This window comes from Lathamus discolor, chromosome 5, assembly GCF_037157495.1.
Source record: "Lathamus discolor isolate bLatDis1 chromosome 5, bLatDis1.hap1, whole genome shotgun sequence".
Lineage (NCBI taxonomy): Eukaryota > Metazoa > Chordata > Aves > Psittaciformes > Psittacidae > Lathamus > Lathamus discolor.
The window spans coordinates 30,801,139-30,825,010 of record NC_088888.1 but is presented as its reverse complement, the minus strand read 5'-3'; the positions used below and the strand labels follow the sequence as shown (position 1 = coordinate 30,825,010).

The 23,872-nt window shown below is 34.2% G+C and overlaps 1 protein-coding gene across 4 annotated transcripts in view; it reads left to right on the top strand.

Moving 5' to 3' along the window:
• Positions 1-23,872, top strand: part of RYR2 (ryanodine receptor 2) — a 380,163-nt gene that overhangs the window by 329,989 nt on the left and 26,302 nt on the right. For 3 of the 4 annotated variants that reach the window (XM_065680204.1, XM_065680203.1, XM_065680201.1), the window contains 10 exons: positions 916-995; positions 2,571-2,647; positions 3,969-4,042; positions 12,900-12,980; positions 13,963-14,051; positions 15,633-15,761; positions 17,187-17,291; positions 19,988-20,069; positions 21,152-22,455; positions 22,832-22,896. In XM_065680204.1, the coding sequence (XP_065536276.1) occupies positions 916-995; positions 2,571-2,647; positions 3,969-4,042; positions 12,900-12,980; positions 13,963-14,051; positions 15,633-15,761; positions 17,187-17,291; positions 19,988-20,069; positions 21,152-22,455; positions 22,832-22,896 (2,086 nt within the window). The remainder of the gene's footprint in view (positions 1-915; positions 996-2,570; positions 2,648-3,968; positions 4,043-12,899; positions 12,981-13,962; positions 14,052-15,632; positions 15,762-17,186; positions 17,292-19,987; positions 20,070-21,151; positions 22,456-22,831; positions 22,897-23,872) is intronic. The other variant, XM_065680202.1, reaches the window with a different exon arrangement.

Sequence of the window (23,872 nt, the reverse complement as noted above, 5' to 3'; positions counted from 1 at the left end):
GAAATGATTGTAATTCTTACAGGGCAAAACCTGAAGAGGTTTGGCATTAAAGAAGTTAGCTTTCAAAATGCATCCAAAGTTTCAAAAATTATTGACAGCTAATCCAGGAGAGTTTAATGAATAATTCTCATTAGGTTATATTGTTGTTGTTGCTATCATCATCATATAATAATAATAATAATAATAATAATAATAATAATAATAATAATAATAATTTTTTTCTAGTGATGATTGAGAGGAAGTGTGAAAAAGTTCATAGATTTAGCTGTATGCAGTGATAAAAAAAGGCCCCCAAATTCTGGCATTTGCACAGTTCTGAAGTAGTTATAGATTTTTCTGCCCCTAATTCCAAAATATCTACTTTATTGGTATTCTTTTGTCCCATAGACACCATCTTACTCTAAGTTTTGATGCTTTCATGGGCTGTTCTGTGATTTATTTCTACAGTAGTGATGTTTTAAAAATTCCTATTTAATTTTTTTTTTTTTTTTTTTTTTTTACTGTAACTAAATGCTTTGGATCACTGTAAATTTCTGAAGAAACAGGAAAAAATATCTAGGTCAGCAGGCAGAGGAGACAGTGTTAAACTTGAAAGTTAGCTTTAAATTGAGCACGCAGCCTTAAACCAGCTGTTGGACACTCTAGTGAATGAAACATGATTTATATTCATTGAACTCAGTTCTTACTGTCATATTTTGCTTCTTTTGTATATTGTGTATACATTATATTATGTATGTAGTCACTCAGGAAGATACAGTTACACTAGAAATCATGAAACAAAACTAGGTCTGTTTCACAAGAGAAACAAGAAGACCTCTCCTGATAAATTACCATTTATTCCATTGTACAGATAAGTTAACAGCACATTCTTATTTTAATAAATGATCTAAAAATATATTTTAAAATTATTTTAAGGTGAGATGGGTCCAATGGTTGCAGCTACCCTAAAGCTAGGGATTGCTATCTTAAATGGAGGAAATTCTACTGTTCAACAGGTAAGGTACAAATTTACTTTTACCTATTCTAGTCATTATATATCTTTGTACTGTGCTTATTATTACTGTAGTAGGGAATCATGTAATGTGACTATTTGTCATATGCTGTTTATCTTCTTACTCTTGTTCTCAGAAGAAAATAGTGTACAGAAGTGCCTTGTTTGCTAGGTATATATTTATTTGTGTACGTATAATTAACCTATAAGGATACAAGACTAAAAGAAATTTGTTTTGCATTTCAGTTGAAAGAGGGTATTTTTATGTTAAATAATTAACTTCTAGAGCAATTCTGTGGGAGGGAAGGATTTCTTCATAGAATCATAGAATGGTTTGGGTTGGAAGAAAACTTAAAGATCTCCTGGTTCCAGCCCCCCTGCCATGGGCAGGGACACCCTCCACTAGACCCAGTTGTTCAAAGACCTGTCCAGCCTGGCCTTGAATAGTTCAGGGGATGGGACAGCCACAACTTCTCTGGGCAAGCTGTTCCAGTGTATCATCACCCTCAGAGTAAAGATTATTTTTTTCTCCTATTATATAATCTTTCCTACTATCTAAGTATTACTAATACAGTTAGATTTGCTGCTTTTTCAGTTGCCTCATTTCTACTAATTTTCTCTGGTCTTATGCTTATCTTTCTGATTTTCCTTTAGATTCCAAGATTAAATTTTCAGTCTTCCTTGAGAAGAATAATTGGGGGGGGAAGGGGGGGAAAAGTACAAAAGTGGTTTTGAAAAGTTGTCATCAGCATCTTCTGGAGTTCTTTGCTTAGATTAGTATGGTGGTGTTGATGTTTTTTTTTTTTTTTCTGTGATCTTGGGTCTACTTGGGGTTTTGCTGATGATAACATTTCAAACTATCTATCTGCTTATGTGCTCTTTTATTTTGAAGGTTACCTATTATCCATTATTCCTATTATTTTGGCTATTTGCAAAGAGAATTTTACCTCATTTACAGTCCAAACCCTTGTAGTATACCTTCTAAGATTGATCTTTGAACATTGTGATTTTCATTTACAATTGGGACTTCTGTTACAGTCCTATAAATCTTCACTCAACAACACATTACATTCTAGAATCAGAGTTTACTCTAATGAATAACTTCTTGTTACTTCAATCTGTTATCAGAGAGGTATTACACATTGCAGTAAAGCGAAAACAAATTTAAAAAATACTTGTATGACTAATAACGTGCTGTTGCAGCTAAAATAATCTAAACCAAACTGTCCATGCTGAAGCAGTAGTGTCAGTACAAATTTGTGGCCTACTAGTAGCAAAATTATATTAATCAATAAATTCTGCTATCTGTATTAAATTTAGTAACTATATTTATTTTCCATGTTTTAAGAAGGAATAGTCAAGATGCATGACCCTCTTTTCTGTAAAAGATACAAGCATTAAATGTTCTTTTTATCTTTGATACTTGGATTTGTCTTTGCAAGACTGTTATATGAATTGTCAATATTAGAGATTTCAAAACACCAGGATCACTAGTAATCTAGAACCCATGTAGTATTAATTAGATTAACACATGGTATAAATATTAATTCTGTGCATAAATTATTTGTGTTTACTGCAGAAAATGCTTGACTACCTCAAGGATAAAAAGGATGTGGGATTTTTTCAGAGCCTTGCTGGTCTTATGCAGTCCTGTAGGTAAGAAAATACCTACTTAAAAAATTTATTAGTGCATTTAGGTTTTATTCTACAGTATTTTTAGTTTTGGAAAGAACCTCTAAATACTTTTTGGAAACAGCACCTGGGGACTTTAATGTGCTGGATTTGAGATAAAGGACAAGGTGGTGCTGATGGTATGAAAATGTTAATCTGATAATTATCAACCTTGATAAAAGCTCTTTTCACAGCTGCATGTGGCATTTCTGTCTACTTGAGGTATGTTAGAAAACAGCACCAGAGTTAAGAGCATTCGTTGGGGCACATTCTTAACTCTGGAGGTATGCTGTAATCCTGGAGAGATCAAATTATTGTTAGCTAATCATAAAGATTTTGTGAAAACCCAACTTTGTGAGAAGTATAAATAGGACCTTTTAGAAAACAAAGAAAGGAATGGAATGTTGTCTTTTAATAAACTGTGAAGATACTGTGACTTTTTTGTCCATACATGTTTCTCGACAGTTCATATCAATTTGATATATATAAATACGTATCTATAATTCCTAAGACTAAACCATATCAATGGTTTATATATTATGTATTATGTAAATAATGTGTTAAGGAACATAAAACATAGGGCTTCTTGGATCAAGCGGTTCAGTATTCTCTTATGTCAAGGGTACCATATTATATCCTTTTTTCTTAATGTTGTCTTTGCCCAAAATTTTGAAATTTGCTAATTTTGAAGCATTGGTGAGATTTCTTGCCATCAGAACTGCTGCCGTAGTTCATCTACATTCATCTGACTTCCATAAACATTCTTGCTTATGAACAAGTTACTCATGGTTAGCTGGCATGCTAAGCCATGAATGGCAGAAATTTTCAGAATTACAAATAAAAATATGCAAGGATATATGTTCCTGAAATCTGGTTAGTTGAATATATATTCCATTTTGGCAGCTTCAGTTTTTCAGAATTTTCAGGGAATGGAACTAATAAAGACAGTTTCTTAATGGACATTGATGCTTGGGATCTACTGGTCTATTATGCAAAAGTAGTCAATAATATGGCTTCTTTGTAATCCCTAAAACAAATAAGTATATCATAGACAGTTTTTTCGGTCAGTCGTAAAAAGCTAAAATATATTGTCATTTGCAGGGCAAAAGCAGGTTAAGTCTGTAGAGCTGAGTTTTGTTGTAGTCTTATAGCAGACATGTATATTAAGTCACTGAAATGTATCTTCTTGCACTAGTATGATTATATACTTAAGTGAAATTACAGATTCTTTTCTATCTTTCATAATGAAATATTACGCATACTTATTTGATTAATCACTGGACAAATGGCATTTTTCTCATTCCAGTGTTCTTGACCTAAATGCATTTGAACGTCAGAACAAAGCAGAAGGCCTTGGGATGGTGACTGAAGAAGGATCAGGTACAAAAACGATCTCTTAGCTTTTCTGTTTCACATTTTGCAGAAGCAAGCCAAACTTGAAACAACCCTGTAAAGATACATCTAGAGGCTGAAGCTAAAATATGATTCCTAATAGTGGTTTCTATTTAATTGGCCTATGAAAGCGCATTCTTGTCAATAGTAAATCACTAGCATGTGTTGAGTTTCAGAATGGTCTCGAAGAACTCTTACCGATCATTCTGAAGAAGTGAAGACATTACATGTAAAATTGAAAACAGATTCTAGCTACAAACAGCAGTGTTTATGCATGTAAAATGTTTCAGAAATCCCTAACCAGTTTCAGCATAAAATGAAATTAAGAGTTCCCACCTGATTTCTTAAATTGTCTTGGCTGGAATGAAGCAGTTTAGTTGAGGCGTAAGTTAAATATCAAAGGTTGATGGAACTGGATCTGCTGTTTGGAAAGAAGTCTGCTGGGAAAACTATTTCTTTGAAACAATTCTTTTCTGTTTGTCTTTGGGGGAAATATTATGAAATTTTCACTTTACTTTTGACTTAGAATCAAGTTGGCTTTCTGTGCTCTGTGTTGTCAGTTCACTGTCAATTTCTTTCTTCTGTCTGACAGTCAGTTCTACTGCTCCCTTACTGTGATTGTCTGGAAACATTAGGTTCATTTCTTTGTGACTTAATAGAGCTACCAAAGCACATTTTCTCCCCTTATCTTCAGTGTTTTTTTATGGTACATTTTTATATTTCAATCCTACAGTGACCTCATCTTTTAACATATTTTTATCTTAGAAACAAGGTAAAAAAGCTTGACTGATAATCATTATTGCATTTGGGGGTTCATAATTCATATTTGCAGTGCTGCATAGCTCATTGGCTATTTTGCCTGTAGCTCTTTTATGTGGCATATTTCTTGAATATTCAACTACATGTCTCAAATCAAAATTATGAACTTCTAAATTTGACTGAATGACTTCAAGACTGATCATAAATACTGCTTCTCTGAAGGTGCTCCCACAGTTTAAATTGTAGATCAAACCTTGCTAGACTTGTATGAGTAAACAAAATAAAGTGAACCCATGTGAATAAAATTTGGTCACAAGATTGTGGATGGAGCACTGATGCAGGTATTTGGCGTGTAAGGTTTTGGCCATTATGTTAGTATTTTACTGACCATTCTGCACAATGTTTTGCTCTTTTGGACAATATTTCTACTACTAAATCATTAAATTTATTATTTATAATGTTGGATTTTGAAATAGACTGTCAAGATACCAGCTGATATTTCTTTTGACTGCTCCCTCTATTTCTAGAAATGACTGATTTTTGCATGCAACTGTAAATAGTTCTTTAAATGCTGCATAATCGACTCTGTGTTAGAGTATCTTTGTGCTTTCTCATTTGAGGGATTTTTTTCAATTTTCCATTTATTTAATATTTCTCTTTTAGTACAGAGCTAATTTTGCCAAACCCAATGCTAACTATATTTTGTATTTGCTAAAACCAATTTCTCAACTTTTTTTTTCTTTTTTCCCTATTTCTTTTTCTTTGAACTAATTGTCCTGTCCTCCCTTCCTCAGTCATCACTCATGAGCGTGGTAATTATTAAAAACAACTGCCTATTCTTTATTTTTCCTGCTCTTAGATTTGTGTCAGCACTGTACAGCTCCTGAACACCATGAGATTTTTTTGTTCCTGTAAGACTGTTAACCTATCAGGTTGTTGTTATTGTATATTCCAAAATTCTTGTTTGTATGTCAGCTCTTCCCACTTTGTTCTTCCTCCCTTTCTCAGGATTTGCACAGTGACTGGCTCACTAGATGTAAGAGCAGCAAGCTTTTTAATTTTTTTATTATTTTTTTATTTCTTTCCATTTTAGTGAGACCAATATTTGCAATGGATGAATGTTAAAAAAAATATATATGTACTAATACATACACAAAGCCTTGTGCTATAGTCCTCCTGTAGTATATTTGTTGTGTATTGAATGTGGCTTTATCGCTGCATTGATTTGTGCAAGCACAGGAAATCAGTGGTGGATCCAGTGAGGATTTGAGGGTGGTTAGTAAGGAGAGGACCTCCCACTGGCTAGGTTTATCTAATGCAGTCAGGAGTTGATAGAAGTAAGAGGTGGTGCATTGCTTATTTAGAGAAATCAATAATGTTTATAGGTGTTACATGTTAACTTCCTTACTTCAAAAGTTACTTGATGTGTTAAAGTTCCTATACCTCAAAGGTTCCTTACCTGCTTTGTAGGAGCAGTTGCAATGATATGTTCCTGTTGCCATGAGAAATTAGAGTTTAAAATACAAGATGTATATACACCATTCAGCAGAATCAATAAGCTCAAATACAGCAGATGTCTTTTCATTAGGCAAATATTTGGGAGAGGAATGATCTGGATTTTTGTTTGTTTTCTCTGGAAATTTTTTATTTGGCAGATTAACAAAGTACATTTAGGATAATGTGCTTTCATTTCCTTTGTTACTGAAGAGCAGCAATTAATACAGTAATCATACTATGCCAAAGATTTCTTGGCACAAGGGGATAATATTCACTAACAGCACTTTTTTATGTAATAGTATCCAGCTGTTGAAAACTCAAGAAAACAGAACAAAGCAAAGCCAACCAAAAAAAGTATACTTTTCCTTTCAGGGTTACGTTATTCTTGATATCATGCTACCTTCATCTATATTTTTTTCATCATGAAGCACACCTTTTAGATTCATTGAAATGTAGTTTACATAAGAATTTAAATTGTACTGGTATTACCTGATAGCATTATGAAAGCCTAGCCAGTGTGTATGTTGGGAAACTCCAATAGTGAACAGTTTTCAAGTATCCTAGATTTTATGGGATACCTGAGATGAACAACCGTCTGTAAATGCTAGAAATGAAGTACTGAAGATGTGGAAATGTTTTCTCCCATTCTTTTTCAAGGGAGATATTTACTCAATCAATAATTAATTAATCCTCAATTAAAGATCATTTTATTGATTCCAAAGAGAATGATGGGATGCAAAATGTGCACTGTAGCTTGTTTCTCATGTCAGTCCGAAGCAGAAACATAATAATGAGTAATTGTCATTGAGTGTATAACCTATAAGCCTGAAATTATTCTTGCCAAAGTGAAATTAAAATTGCTGTTGACACTTATGGGAATAGAATTAGCTTGTCCTGAAGGGCAGTACTTGTCTCTGGTCCCATGTCAACTTTGGCAATAGGTAGAAAGCCCTGTACTGAGTCAACATGGATGTGAAATTTATTGTTCTGTTCCAACTGTTTTTTTGTGCTGTCCACATCATAAGCTCCTTGTCCTGATATTCCTCTGACTGGTACTACCTTCCCTTTCCAAACCCTGGAACCCCCACTGGTAACAACATTGATGGTTCTTTAGCAAATGTGTTTCTTAACTGTTTTTGTGATGTATTCAATGTTGTTTCTTCTTGTATGTATTTTGATTTGATTGTTCTGTTTCCTTTTAAAAAAAGGTGGATTCAAACCCAAAGACATATAGAAATGCTTATTATCTTGCAGCGGTTTTTCATTTTTCCTTTAACACTCATACATTATGCTATTTCACTGTGGGTCACAAAAATCTTGAAAGTGCAATGTTTTTCCCCTTCGGGGAGACTTGTTTTACTTACAAACTAAAAAATTTAACCTGTTTACGCTTAGATTATTTTAACTTTTTTTTTTCTTTTTGTTAGGAAAGCTCTACTTTATTTTTAATCTTTTAACATTGAATCATGGCGTTATTTTGGTTGCCCATAAATTCTCAGAAGGCTATTTTAATAAAATATAATTTTAGAATAAAATTGTATCTCACAGTAGGTCTTAAAGGATTTTTTGTGAAACTGAGTGGTACACATGCCGTATAATAAATATCTATAATGAGGGGTACACATCATGCTGTTTTCAGCCATTAAAAATGTGAAATCAATAAATATACTTTTTTCCTTCCCTAGCTTAGTCACACTTAAAGTGGATGTTTAAATTCTGTGTCATCCATTGTAGCCTACACTGGAAGGATGTTTTCCACCTTTGTATCACTCTATTTGAATCTGTGTTTGCATTTAAAAGTATCACTCAGAAAGCAAGAGCTTTTCTTACTTCAGTCAGTTTATCAAGAAGTCAAAGGCCTGTGGCACTCACAATACAATCCAATATTACCCAGGTGAGAGAGTTTCGTTCTTGCTTAACAGCTGTCCCAAAGGAGCCCTATTCCTTTTTGAAAGCTGAAAGTATTTGTATATTCCTATAATATGTAGCATCAGACCAATGTTTCAGTGTAGTGATGGAGCTTGGATCTTTTCCATTAAAGATTAAAAAAGTAAAAAGAGAAAGAATTATTAAACTTGGACACATGCACTTTCAAGGAAAAAGAACCCCATATATTTAGTTTCTCATTCAATCTTAATTTCCTACACAATAGCTCTGTTCCTGTATATCACAAATACAAGCTACTAGCTATGCAAAAGTACAGGCTTAAAGCCTTTCTGTGTGTAGCCATATTATTTACATAGAGCATGAGCAACGGCAGCATTTTACCATCTAAGCAGATACATGCCAGGATGTACATCATATCAACAGAAATAAAAGAACATGTTTTTTTTGGCAACCTAAGCCATACTGTATGTATTATTTATGTTCCTAAGTACATTATCTATGCAAATTTTTGCGTGTAGTGGCATGAATCCTTGTGTACAGCAGCAAAGATTGTCCTGTTAAATTTTATAGAAATAAATGGATCTGCACTTCAGTTCTGTAGTTGCCAGTTAGACACCTCTTGCTTTCAGTAACGTCTGAAAATTCAAATTCTTGTCAATACCAGCATTGGTTTTAGTCAGATTTTGATCAGCTGTAGAAATTGAAAACCGGAATTATTTTGAATCTTAGTGTGGCCAAGCAGTTTGAAACAGTGGGTTTGTTTTTTTTCATTTTGGGATACATAAAAGTATTTCTGAAAGGAACTGGCATTTCAACTTATGTGAAATGATGTACCTAAGCAACTTCAATATCACAGAGTTTTGTAATAACTTGTATTCATTTTGTGATATTGTTTCAGTGGAACTAATTAAAATAATTATTACAATTTAAATTTATTTACAAGAATTCCGAAATTCTAGTGCATGTACTAAAAGTTGGAAAATTAATTAATAAATTAAACTGTATAGCCATTTTAATTGAGACTTATTTTCCTTCTTTTTTCGAAAAGTCTTAGTTGATAGAAGGCAAGAGAAACAGGTGGGAAAAAATACTGATCTGTAACTTAATTATAACATCATAGAATAGTTAGGGTTGGAAAGGACCTTAAGATCATATAGTTCCAGCCCCCCTGCCATGGGTAGTGATGCCTCACCCTAGACCATGTAGCCCAAGGACTTGTCCAACCTGGCCTTGAACACTTCCAGGGATGGAGCATTTACCACTTCTTTGGGCAACCTGTTCCAGTGCCTCACCACTATCACAGTAAAGAACTTCTTCCTGATGTCCAACCTGAATTTCCCCTGTTTTAAGTTTAAACCCATTACCCCTTGTCCTATTGCTACAGTCTCTGATGAAGAGTCCCTCTCCAGCATCCTTATAGTCTCCCTTCAGATACTGGAAGGCTGCTATGTGGTCTTCGCACAACCTTCTCTTCTCCAGGCTGAACAGCCCCAACTTTCTCAGCCTATCTTCATATGGGAGGTGCTCCAGCCCCCTCATCATCCTCGTCGCCCTCCTCTGGCCTTGTTCCAATAGCTCCCTGTCCTTCTTATGTTGAGGACACCAGAAATTCACACAGTACTCTAAATGGGGTCTCATGAGAGCAGAGGGGCAGGATCACCTCCTTCGATCTGCTGGTCATACTTCCTTCACAAATGGCTTTGATTCAGTGATATGTTGATATGCAAGAAATGCATGGTTGGACCCCTTATGGGCTTGACTTTTCCAGTGGTAATACATCAGCAATTTCCCTTGAGTTATTTTTTTAAAATCACTGCCATCTCAGCAGTCAAGCTACACACATTCCATGTGTGAAGGTACAGGCTTCACCAAATATTTGGCATTCTGTAATGCTTAATATTGCAAAATATAGACATTCACCTAGATCAACAATGTGTATAACTTTAAAGTGTAACTTTAAGCATGACAGGAGTTCAGTTAAATTAGAAAAAAACAAGCAACCCATGACTAATCTTGCAGAATATTCTATACTCTGGCCTTCAGCCAGCAACATATAAAAGTATCTTTCAGGGCTGAACTTCAAAGTAATGCTGAATAATATAGTTTTAAGTGCACAGGCACCTTTTCATTTTACTTTCTTGCTGCCTTGGGAATATATAGTACATACAAATTAATCAGCACTGACAGAAACAGGAATTTATTTTTCAATGTTTAATTAGCTGAAAGCGTTTTCAGTCTTCTGTGACTGAAAAGGTTATAACTTGTATTTATGTCTGGGATAGAGAAAAGTGTCATGGAATGTAATTTATAGTATTTGACTGATTCTCAGAGAAAGAATTGCATATTGTTCACCACTACCATAAGTAAACATCTGAAATTAGGACAGAGAGCATTATATCTTTCTCCATGTTACAAGAAACTGTGTTGACATATGCTTTGGTGATACGTGCTCTTAATACCAAACATTATGCCTTGATGGCACAGGAAAGAGTGAAATTATGTACTTTTAAAGTATTCATGTTAATTTTAAAAATGTTTTTTCTTCCCAATCCTACCATTGTACTGAAGATACTCCCTTCAAAATTCACAAGCTGCGGGTTGATAAATCCATTATCCTGAGCATGTAAACATTCATGACTCTATGTAAAGTTAAACTTCTAATCATGTTCCTGTGTGTATATCTATTTATATATAAAATATATATGTATATATATAAAAAATATATATATTTTCCAAATTGTTTGAAAATGTTTATAATTCAGCTGTGTCATTGTTTAAACCCAGCCAGCAACTAAGCACCACACAGCTGCTTGCTCACTTACGGGATGGGGAAGAGAATCGAAAGGGTAAAAGTGAGACAACTTGTGGGTTGAGAAAAACACAGTTTAATAGATAAAGCAATATCCATGTATGCAAGCAAAGCAAACCAAGGAATTCATTCACCACTTCCCATTGCCAGGCAGATGTTCAGCCGTCTCCAGGAGCCATCACTCCAAATGTCCCCCACTTCCTTCTTCTTCCCCCAGTTTTATATGCTGAGCATGGCACCATATGGTATGGGATCCCTCGGGTCATTTGGGGTCAGCTATCCCGGTGGTGTCCCCACTCAACTTCTCACACCCCCCAGCCCACTCACTGGTGGGGTCTCGTGAGGAGCAGAAAAGGTCTTGACTCCATGGAAGCACTGCTCAGCACTTACAGAAACATCCTTGTGTTATCAAGACTGTTTTCAGCACAAATCCAAAACATAGGAACACAGCTGCTATGAGCAAGGTTAACTGTACCCCAGCCAAAAAGAGTACAAGCTGTAATAATGTAGTTGTAATAATATAATAATTTATAAATGTATGCATTACAGTTAGTTCTCCACCAGTATAAGTGTTTCAGTAATTAATGTTCTCATCATTGCCTAAAGCTTTCTTTTTTAAACTTTTAAATTGTAATTAATTTACTCTTCTGATTTTCTTCTGTTCACACATTAAAACTATTCTCTTTGTAGACACGCGATTTAGAAGTTCAAATAAAGCCTAAAGTATCTTCTCATTTATAAAGTGTTCCAAAATCTTTTGTAGTTTGCTTGCATTTTTATCTTTTTTCCTTCTGTTATCTACAGATAGCTTGGCCACATATTCAAATGATGTATATTCTTAAAAAGTTTTTTTATGGCTTCCATTTTTGTTGCCATACACATTCCAAATACTTTTTCAAAGTCCTAAATGGGAATTTCCTTATTTTCAATAGGTGGCCTTCATTGTTTTGAGCACCTGTGTTGTTGTCCTCCTGTGTTATTAGCTGTTCTGTATTTTCCTAGGTTGTGATTGTTTGCCGGGGTGAATGGTTGTTTCTTCACATGTGAGTTTACATTTAACTGTATGCATCAGAACAAGTGAAATAACAGTGTGTTAATTGAGGAGTTTTTAGTATACTGTTTACTGTGAAGAATCAAGAAAATTATTTGAAGCTTTATACATTTGCATATTAGGTGTTTGCCAAAAAAAAAAAAAAAAGAAAGAAAAACCCAACCCTGAAGAGCCTAATTAAATAAATCACATTGACATTTGTTCTAGTTTATCATAAGTTCATTAGTTTATTTTGTCGGGGGAGACAAATGCCCAACATCAATTTTGTGTCAGCAGCAGACAGGTACTGAATCCTGAAATATTTCAGCTCAGATGATTCTTGAGAATACATATATAGAGCTGTAAATTTTGGAGTACTTTAAAATGTAATAGTTATTTGAGAAATAAGTTTCTTTACTGTTTGATTAAATCACGTTATGTACTTTTAAAGTACCATGTTTTGTTGTGAATGGGAATCAAGTTAATCCAATTCTAACCTGTGTATGTAATGCAGCATTCATGCCCAGCAAAGTCAAACAAGAATGTAAAACGGATTATCTGTAAAATGCTGCCAAGCTCATGCTGCCATATTTATAAATCAGAGTTAAGTTTGGGTTTGGTGGGGTTTTTTGGTGTTTTTTTTTTGGTTGGTTGGTTTTTTCCTTTTTCGTTTGTTTGTTTTTTTTTCTTAACCAAATAACTATCTGCAAAGCACAAGCGTTTGTGCTTCAGATAGATTGGTAGTTACACATTCTCTCACCCCTTCTCTCTTTCTGAAAATTAAGTATGGAGATTTTCTTCAGGGGCTGTGGGGTGTTACTTGGCAGCCTGAGATAATCTGCTTCCGTCTGGCCTTTCTACAGGAGAAAAGGTGATGCAGGATGATGAATTCACATGTGACCTCTTCCGCTTCCTTCAATTGCTTTGTGAAGGACATAATTCAGGTTTGTGGACAGGCTGCCAGTCAGCCAAACCAAGGTGATGGTATCTAAAGATAAAAGCTCTTCACTGCTGAAGGTTTGGTAGCATTCATAAAATACTATGAAAGGTAGGGTAGCTGCCTTTTTGTGTAATTAAATTGACTTTTATTTTTGATCAGCTTTAATTTTGTAGAAAAGATAATGGTTTCCAAAATAATATTTTGTATCCTGACCTACTAGGAAATGTAAACTTATATAGGAAAATGTACATGGCTTGTAACTTTTAGACAGTGAAGATTCAGAGGAAGAATGTAATGGGAAGATATATCTACTGTTGTTTTGCATTTGTGTACTTCCTGGTATGCATTATAAGGCACAAATATCAGTTGGAATTGTATGTGGAATTACACCACCATACATAATACCTTTCTTGAATAAACGTCATCTGTTTTAAACATACCAGAACAAATTAAGCTAATAAATGATACTAAGTGTATTTTTATTATTAAATACATTTTGCTGTGTTCTCTGTGTCATTATTAGGGAAGAAAAAGAAAAGAGAGAAAGAAATTATTAATTTTTTTAGCCGTTAGATATATTTGTGACTTTGTAATCAGGAATTGTATAATTATGTAATTAAACTTGCTTTTGCTTTGTAAAATATATACTATGTGTAATTATGTTGATATTGATGGAGATGTACATTTACATCCAGAGATGTAAAATAAATAAAAAATGTGATGAAAATAGGACCAAGTTAGGATTCTACAGACAAAAGAGATAATCAAGCTTCTAGCTTCAGTATTTCACTGATATGTGATCTCTGCAATAAAATGGTAAAGATCTTAAAACTGTTAAAAAAAAAAAAAAAGGCGTAATAAAATAATCCATTCCTTCAAGGTATAATTTCTTAGATCAAATTAAATTAGAATTAATGTCCATGAATAGTTTTGTAAGTCTTTAACACTTAAATAAATGTAAATTAAAATTTTATTTGAATTTTTAGATTTTCAGAATTACCTGAGAACTCAGACTGGTAACAACACCACTGTTAATATTATCATTTCCACTGTGGATTACTTATTAAGAGTTCAGGTAGGTTAACTTGCACACTAGTTAAGTAACTAACAATAATGACTTGCATCTATACAATATTTACCTTGTTAAAAAGTACTTATTTTGATCATAAGGCATAAGTTTGTATATGGAAATTCTAAATTACATAATTTCTCTGGAATTTTCTTCAGTTATTCATGTTTACAGCAAAATCAAACTTCAGCCTCATCACAAAATGTTCCATTTTCTTAGAGGAGCACATTTATTTGTCATATTTATTCTGGTGACTGTAACCCATCTTGATGTGAAAGAGTAAATCTCTACTGGTTACAGTTCTTGAAGAGTTGTTTTTTAGTGTGAGAGTCAAAGGTGAAAAAAGTGAGAAAGATTTACTGCAGCTATTATATGCAAGAATGCAATGGAGAGCAGGGGGAAGGTAGATGCTAGGTGTATCAGTGAATACCATTAGCCAGTTGGTGACTGAGACTGTGTTGTGGATGAAAAATGTTTCAAATTGTTCAAGTTAAGCTTCAGCCAGTTGCTTTTTCATCCATGTTCTGATTTAGTCTGAACACTGGGCTGCTGTATGGCGAGTCATGGGATGGCATGGAGTGAAGCATAAGTACAGTGCATTATTTTCCCAGAGGTGGAAAAAAAAGGGCAAGAAGAAAAAAAAAAAAAACACAACAAAGCAGAGGGCTAGATTAAAAAGCCTTTAACCCTCTGATTTGAATTTTCTCCCTATCTTAAAATACGAACACATTACATTGTCACAAGTCAGTAGAAAGTAATGTAAAAATATCTAATTTGTTTCTAGATTGGAGCATGTGAAAGGCACAAAAACATATTTTGTGATAAAAATTAATATTTTTACCTATTAATCTCATCTTTCTGAAAATCACTGTGCATCATAGTATGCATTGTTGTGGTTTTGTAGTTTATCTGGTCAAGTTTTCCCTTTAGCCATTCATTTATTTAGTCTGAGAATTCCAGGCTTTGAAAATCGGTAGGTTTAAGTTGCTGCTTTTTATCAGCGCTGCTTTTTATCCTTATGCATTCTGTAGAAGTTGTAGGGACAATACAGTTATTTTCATTCAATTGCTTACTTTGTTGAAACTTTAATAAGCTCTCTTTTGGGTAAGATGGGAAGAGAAATCATGCACAAAAAGCAGTATTTGCTACCACTATTGACTAGGTGTCAAGCACAGAGTATAAAGAAAGATTGTTTAATGAACAGCATACAGCATGCAACATGGCAGTACTATTAAGTACTCCTTTTCAGAATGCAGGTGGTTGTATTTCTAAGAGTAGATAACAACAGACCTAATTTTTATTTATTTTAATGTTTGCTGTGGGGCTTTTTAATTATTTATTTGGTTTATTTGATTTCCTATTGATTCCCTTGAGATGAAACTGTAATTCATGAAGTAATACTTGTCAATTGTTGGGGGACATTTAAAAGCTTTATAAGCTAAACACATTTTAGAACTAGAATGCTATCTAATGTTATTTTTCTTAGCTTAATGGATAACCAGTTATTCGTTAAACTACCAAAGGTAGCTTACTACCAAAGGTAATTTGATTATATAATCTCTTTGTGCTTCTCACAACCATTTTTAGGAATCCATTAGTGATTTCTATTGGTACTATTCTGGGAAGGATGTTATTGATGAGCAAGGACAACGAAATTTTTCCAAAGCCATCCAGGTTGCAAAACAAGTTTTCAATACTCTGACAGAGTATATCCAGGTAAATTAGATTCATGAGAATTTTACTTATTCAAAAGAAAATTAATCATACTTTTGGCTTGAAGATGTAATGTAGCTATATATAACACAGAAACATAATATAAATGCATGTGTGCTTCAAGGTAATTTTATTACATTTGTTTAAATAGAAAGTGAAGTTAGTGAAGTTTGGAATATAGCTGTCACTGCTCTTTTGGAATCCTAGCAATAGTATCAGATTTACTGTTATTAGTAAATAATCATCTTTTTGTTGTATGCAAGACAATACAGTTTACCTGTTTTGTTTTCATTTGGCCTAAACTGCAGTAACATTGCCCACTTTAAAATCTTCACTTTTAGTCCATCGAGGAACTAAGGTCAGTACAAAACATAATTGCTATTTAGTCAATAAAACATTATATTGTAGTCTCTCTCAGGAGTAAGGCTGTTATAAGGCATCAGTGCTGTGTTTGAAATAACGAAATCACGCATTACATTTGAGAATCAGAGAGAGGTACATGAGGTAGGCCCTGTAATAAATAAGATTGGCATCATTCTGTCAAAATATCAATATTGCAGTTCTTCCATGACATCTTAGGAATTCAGTATAATTTAATACTTAATTTGTTCTTCATGTAAGTCAGTCAGCAATATTACAGTCTGTTTCTCCAAATAACAGTCAGGTTAGAGAGAATCTCACTAGACTATTAGGTGTCTATTGTACTGTTTTCATTTAAATGAAGATCATTATTATGAAAATAGTATTTTGTAATTCATGAAGATAAAAGGGAGGATAGGGAAGGGGATAGGACTGAATAAATATGAGTAGAGGCAGTTTATATATAGCGCATACATGTATTTAATGTGTACATGTTTGAGAATTGACAAATAGTAGTGTTAGCTGATAAAGATTATCCTTTGAGGCTTCAGAAGTTTTTGTATTCCTGATTTTCAGAAGTTGGAATTTTTGGAAAGATATTCCTTAGCACTGTTCTCTACAACAGCTAGAATATATTGGAGAAAAAAATCAGAAGTTTGATTCTCTAATCACTTATGCCAATTTTGCATTAACCTTCTATAAGTTTATTCCTGATTTACAGAATACATAAGGAAGAACCAGCTTGAAGATCTGTACTCCTTTAGCATTTGCAGTGTAAAGCTGGAAGCAGATACACTTTTTGTGGTTCTGAATTAGTAAATTGGGACTTGGCTAAAACAGAGGCAGAATGGTTATTAGGAATAGGGATTGTTTACAGTCAGTGGTATCATTAAATAGATAATTCTATATCTGATAAATTTCTCATAGCGGTTTCCAAAGGACAGACCTGAGCTATGCACTGCCTATGTATCTTCCTTACTGTTTTTGTTGAGTTTCTTGTGCATAAATTCTGCTTTTCTTTTTTTCTTTTTTTTCATTTTTTTTTTCTTTTTCTTTCCTGAACAATAGGGCCCATGTACTGGGAATCAGCAAAGTCTGGCACACAGCAGGCTATGGGATGCTGTAGTTGGTTTTCTTCATGTGTTTGCCCACATGCAGATGAAGCTGTCTCAGGTATCTTTTTGTTTTACATTTTCCATTTTAAGTTACTAATATATTTATAAAAGATAAACAAACTTGTTAATATGTTTGAGTCATTAATAACAACAGTTAATAGGGGGAAATATGAGGAAAAATAAAAAACAGAGGTGATAAAATACGATACTGTTGAACGAGCAAATTACAAAATTGGAGTGGGTATGAATAACAGGCTTATAATTGGATTACTGGCCAAAGACACGAAGCTGATTAGCTAAAGCTGCAAATGAAGCATATCACCAATATTCAGGAAGAACTATCATTTTCTGTCTTCATTGATGTGTCCTGCATTGACCCCTAGTTCATCCTTAGTGAATTCTAGTTCAAACCATATCTGCGTCTAAGCCTTTCCTACTCTTAGCAGAAAAAGAGAATAATGAGACCTTAGAATGGCTGTATTGCTTTTGTATGTGAGTGCTCATTTAATAATCAATAGAAATAGTGTAGGGGACTAGCACAGATAGCTCTTTAGAGGATTAAAATTTAGGTGAGAAGAATCCTATCTTTAAGCAGTGCATTTTTCAAGTTCTTACATTTTCAAAGAATTACACATCTTAACCAAATGTAGTATTCTAAATTTTTTACATAATTTAACATTCTCAGAGAAAAGTGTCATAAGCATGTAAAGGTTTTAGTTATTTTTAAGGAATAGAACTCTGAAGTCTCTGAGGTTTTTAGATTTCATTATTTGGCTCCAAATATATCCATATAAGTGCTCTTTGCATAAATTAAAGTGGTCTTGCTCAAATTATTCCTTCCTGCTCTTGCGACTGCATGGCTGAAAGTAGGCCAGTTGCTTTGATTTATAGACTTTGTGCTACAGGTACACTTCTCATTCTTTACAGTTGAATAAAGGTCTTCTTACAGGAAATGGCATCACAGTGCGATCTGATTTTCAAGAGTGATACATTGAATTTCTCCTGCAGTGTATTTATAAGTGTCTGTAGATATTTTTCGGCTTTTGGTACATCTTCGTTATTTTAAGAATTGAAAAAATAGCGAATGTTAGGATAGGCCACAGTGGTGACTATTGTGCTCTCTTCCTGTATCACAAAGCAACATGGAAATTAGTATCCAAGTATGCAGTGACAGTGAGTCAAATACTTGGTAGCTCTGTTTTGACTGAGAAATATGCGACTATTGGCAAGATTTGTTTTTACAGTAATTCAAAGTTTATAGTCATAGCTGGCTTCATAGCATCTTTTGATTACTGCATCTAGAGAATAATGATGCTTATCCTGCCACTTCAGAGAAAGCCAAGAAGCTTTGCACAACAACATCCGTTGTGGTGTATGGAGTTAATCATGCTGTTATGCGGGATGACACAAACATAGTCCACTCCAAATGTATGATAAACAGTGGTGGGAAAGACCAGAACAGACATGGACTCTTTTGTTCATTTATAATTTATTGCAAGAATATATCAATAAGCTTTTCAGATTCTATTGAAATACTGTTTTTCGAAAGTGTAGGGTGTGGCTAAATGGATCTATAAGGAATTGCCATATCTCTTTTTTCTGTAAGAGGGGCTATCTAGGCTATGTATTTAGGTTTGTTTTACATAGGGAGTTTCTAGAGCACTTCTGGAGAGTATTTGAAACAAGATTTAAAAAGGAGCAAAGCTAAATCACTGCTTTGTTTGGGTTTTGTTTTTTTTTTTTTTTTGTTGATTTTTAGTGTTTTGTTTGTTGGTTTGTTTTTTTTTTTTCCCGTTTTCCTTCTCTAGTCTTGTACAAAGAAGCAACAAGACAATACTGCTAATACTTCTTAAGAATTCTCTGTAAGGTGGAAAATGAAAGTAAAATTTTCAATTTTAATGAATAAAGATCCTCCAGGCTGTAAGGAACTGTTAAAGAAAGAAGATATATAATGAAAACTTACAAGACTTGGAAATCTTCCTTGTTTCCATATTGTGCTGTTTTCAGTCCAAGATCCAAATTGCCATAGAGTACCTTTAGTTTGTTGTACTAGTCACCGAAGTCCAGCAATGCTAAGTATGCCTTATCAATGTCATGATGCAACCATGTATCACAGGGGAAGAAATTAAGTAGTTGAATAAATCTATCCAGATAGATTCTAGGTTGAAATCATTGGCAAGGGAAATAGTAAAATTGATAAGCCCAATGAGAGAAAGATAAAGGAGTTAATATAATGTCTATTTAAGGAAATACTAATGGAACATTATTAGTAAATAGGCTGATTTTTATTTCATTTTTCTTCCAAAGTAGTTCACTGGTTTATAATAGAATTGCTCACTTTGAATCATGTTATGCTTTGAGCTCTATGTGCTGTTGCCATTGTTTTTACATTTCATAGTTGTAAACTTGATTACACCAACAGTGATGATATTTAAGCTGTCATGAAACATTACAGAGGCATCATCTATGAACTTGACATACGCAGTTACTGCTTTAAATTTTTTCATCACCTGCAATTTTCACTTTTTCTTTATTGAATGAATCTTTTCTAAACAGATGGGCATGTAAATATTTGATCCTGTAAATGTACTGTAAGGAATCAAGCAATTAAATATAATTTCACTGTATTACCAGCTTTGGCACCACTAGCTTAATTTCTGTGCCTGATTTTTACAGATGAAATATGCATGCACGTATATAAATGTCAAAGAAGTGAACAGGTATCTCATTTTATATATTGTGTTCATTATTTAGGATTCCAGTCAAATTGAATTACTAAAGGAATTAATGGATCTTCAGAAGGATATGGTTGTCATGTTGCTGTCTATGCTGGAAGGTAGTTAAAGTTTAATCTGAAATCCTCTTTAGAAGTTGTTCGAGCAAAGTTTTTAGCTTTGTGATTTTCTTTATGTGACGGATAATGCTCTATCTTCCCTTTTTATTTTTATGTCTCAATTGTGAGAAGAGTTGTTAGGTCTTAAAGTAATTGTGAGATTTATATAGTGTAGTTGATACAATTTACATTAATTCTGAGTGTCAGAGCTGTTTAAAATCCCGCCCTGGGAGAAACTTTACTTTGTTTCCATTAACTGGCTTCTCTTTTGGCTTAGGTGAAAAGTTTTTTTTACTATTGAAGTTGGAATTCTGAGTTCTAGGAACTGAACCATTTATCAATCATTTTGTTAACACCTTTACTATATTGCATTTATTTTCGTAGTGATTTTAGCCATAAAGTACAGACTTTGATTTGTCTAGTGACGAAGTTCAAGGTCCTTTATATGTAATACACAAAATTATGACTCCCCAGAAAATGTGATTACTGTCAGGAAATACTATTTCTTTAGCTCCTTTATGGTACTGTATTACTGTTTCCAATACTAGAATAACCAGACATACATATAGGTGATCAGAGATCTGTTTTGCTTCTCACGTGTATCCTATCACATATATTTTCTTGAGAGAACTTAAAAGGGCAGGAAATGCAGCATACATTGCAGTGTAGCATGCATCGCTACTGCTTTTCTCCTGGAAGGTCATGGAGAAGCAAATTAAATTCTTATTTTTTTAGGCTATGCTTCACCAGCAACCTACAGAGCTACTCATCCTAAAAAATATGACACTCGTTCTGTCTATTTTGCACTACAGTAAAATTCACACTATGCTCTCTCACATTTAGTAGTATGTTAAATGTAATGTATGTCTCTGTGTAAGGCTTGTTAATTTTTCCTTTCCTTAATGGAAATGTCTTAGGGTAGTGATATTAGTAAGAGATTTCTGATTTTATTGCTAGCTTTCTCATGTGTGTTAGCCAGTAGTTTATCGTTCTTATTTGTTTGATTATTTCAGTAGTGATTATTATTTACTTTGCTAAAACATTCACTGCCATCAGTATCTCTAACTTTATGTCATTGCATATAGGTAATGTTGTGAATGGAACTATTGGCAAGCAGATGGTTGATATGCTTGTGGAATCGTCCAACAATGTGGAGATGATTCTGAAGTTTTTTGATATGTTCTTAAAATTGAAGGATTTGACTTCCTCTGATGCATTCAAAGAATATGACCCTGATGGTAAAGGGATAATTTCAAAGAGGGATTTTCACAAGGCAATGGAAAGCCATAAGCATTACACGCAGTCTGAAACTGAGTTTCTGCTGTCATGTGCTGAAACAGATGAGAATGAGACTCTGGACTATGAGGAGTTTGTGAAACGATTCCATGAACCTGCCAAAGACATTGGTTTCAATGTTGCTGTTCTCCTGACCAACCTGTCAGAACACATGCCCCATGATACCCGCTTGCAAACTTTTCTTGAACTGTCAGAGAGTGTGCTGAATTACTTTCAGCCCTTCCTTGGACGCATAGAAATCATGGGCAGCGCAAAGCGCATTGAACGAGTTTATTTTGAAATAAGTGAGTCAAGTCGGACTCAGTGGGAGAAACCTCAGGTGAAAGAGTCAAAGAGACAATTTATATTTGATGTTGTAAATGAAGGCGGGGAGAAAGAAAAAATGGAACTTTTTGTTAATTTCTGTGAGGATACCATCTTTGAAATGCAACTGGCTGCCCAGATCTCTGAATCAGATCTGAATGAAAGGTCAGCAAATAAGGAGGAGAATGAGAAAGATAAGCCTGAGGAACAGGATCCTAGAATGGGTTTCTTCTCTCTTGTGACCATGAAGTCAGCATTAATAGCTCTTAAATATAATCTAATGACTCTTATGAAAATGCTCAGCATGAAAAGCCTAAAGAAGCAAATGAAAAAAGTGAAGAAAATGACCATGAAGGACATGGTCATGGCTTTGTTTTCTTCTTATTGGAACATTTTGATGGGCTTACTACATTTTGCTTGTAGTGTTGTCCGGGGCTTCTTTCGCATCATATGCAGTTTGCTGCTTGGAGGAAGCCTAGTAGAAGGAGCAAAGAAAATCAAGGTTGCTGAGCTATTAGCTAATATGCCAGATCCCACTCAGGACGAGGTGCGTGGGGAAGGAGAAGAGGGGGAGAGAAAGCCAACAGAAGCTGTATTGCCTACAGAAGACTTGACAGATCTGAGAACTCTATCAGATGAGAGTGATCTACTCTCAGATATATTTGGTTTGGATTTGAAACGAGAAGGTGGACAGTACAAATTGATCCCTCACAATCCAAATGCTGGATTGAGTGATTTACTGGGCACTCCATCCATAGCTCCAATGCCTGAGGTGCAGGAAAAAGTCCAGGTAACTGTATTTTTTATTTCTGCTGTGTGTTTCTCTCTTTCATATGTTAGCTATAGTTTTGACACAAAATTTGCATTTGTGTTTTTCTGTTTTGTGACTTGTTTTTTAAGTAATCAACCATCATTTCTGGTGTTTACCCTCTCTGATCTCATAAACTTGAATCCCCACAGCTGCCTTCTGATTCAGTGTTAAAATGTCTCTTCATTAATGTAAATCAGAGGATTCTCTTCGTTTAGGTTTTCGATTGTTGTTTTGCTGTTTTTTTTGTTTTTTTTTTTAAACAAAAAGCCTAACATTTTGCACTCTGGGTATCCTTTTAACTAACACTGTACTGAATAATAGTTTAGACACTTTTATTTAATCTGACTTTCTGTAGGAGCAGGTGAAAGAAGATGAAAAGGAAGAAAAGGAGGAAACAAAATCTGAACCTGAAAAAGCAGAGTATGTATTACTTTAACCTCTGATCCTATGAAATGTTTCCTTCACTGAAAAACCCACCTTGATTTACTTCTTTGCATTTAATTTTGTGTCCATTCACGTTCCACAGTTAGGATTTTGAACACTCATCCACATCCATGCACATTTGAAAGTAAATGGCACGTAAATAGCATCACTCTGAGATTTTACAAATTTCCCTCTTCCAGCAATTTATTTTCTAATATCAATTTAGTTTCTTTTAGTTTCAATTTTTGATTGATTATTTTTTTCTTGGCAAGTCTGAAAGACAGAAGAAAATCTCTTGGAAAAATTGTAAGAGCACCTGAGTGCCTGAAACTTGTTATCCATCAGTGGTAGAGAGCAAATCTTTTTGCCCCTCCCATTTGCTATGACCTATTTCGAGTTATTTGGATTTTGCAAAATCTTAATATCCCAATGTAATTTTAGTGAATTACTGAGTACTCTCACGTCCTTATGAAGAACTAGTGTTAGCATTTGATAAATAATCATTTTAAAATTTTTAGGATACATTAAAAATTAATGTCAATGAGATTAGCTCAGAATGAAAAGAGTGGAAAGTAAAACATAGTGCTTGGTTTTAACCAGTAAAATGTATGGTGCTCCTTCCCTGTATTCTATGGTTTCTGATACATGTGTGATTCTGGTATGTGTACACTGCCTGCAGCTGGTACATCACTGTCAGAATTCTAAGTGGGTGCCTTTGTCTCAAGCTTTATCCTTATTGCTCTTGTGGGATGACACTTGCCCATAACAAAAACTCTTCTGCCTAATCAGTACAGCAAATTTCTAACTCAGTATAATTTTGTGAAGTCTTGCTGACTTTTGAAGATCATTTCACTGTGTATTCCTCAGCTTGACTGTGTGAGTTGCAGTCATACCTCTGTTCTCTGTGATGATTGCAGTGCCTGGCACTATTACCTGCCCTGAAGCCACTCCTGACATAAGACAAACTTTCACT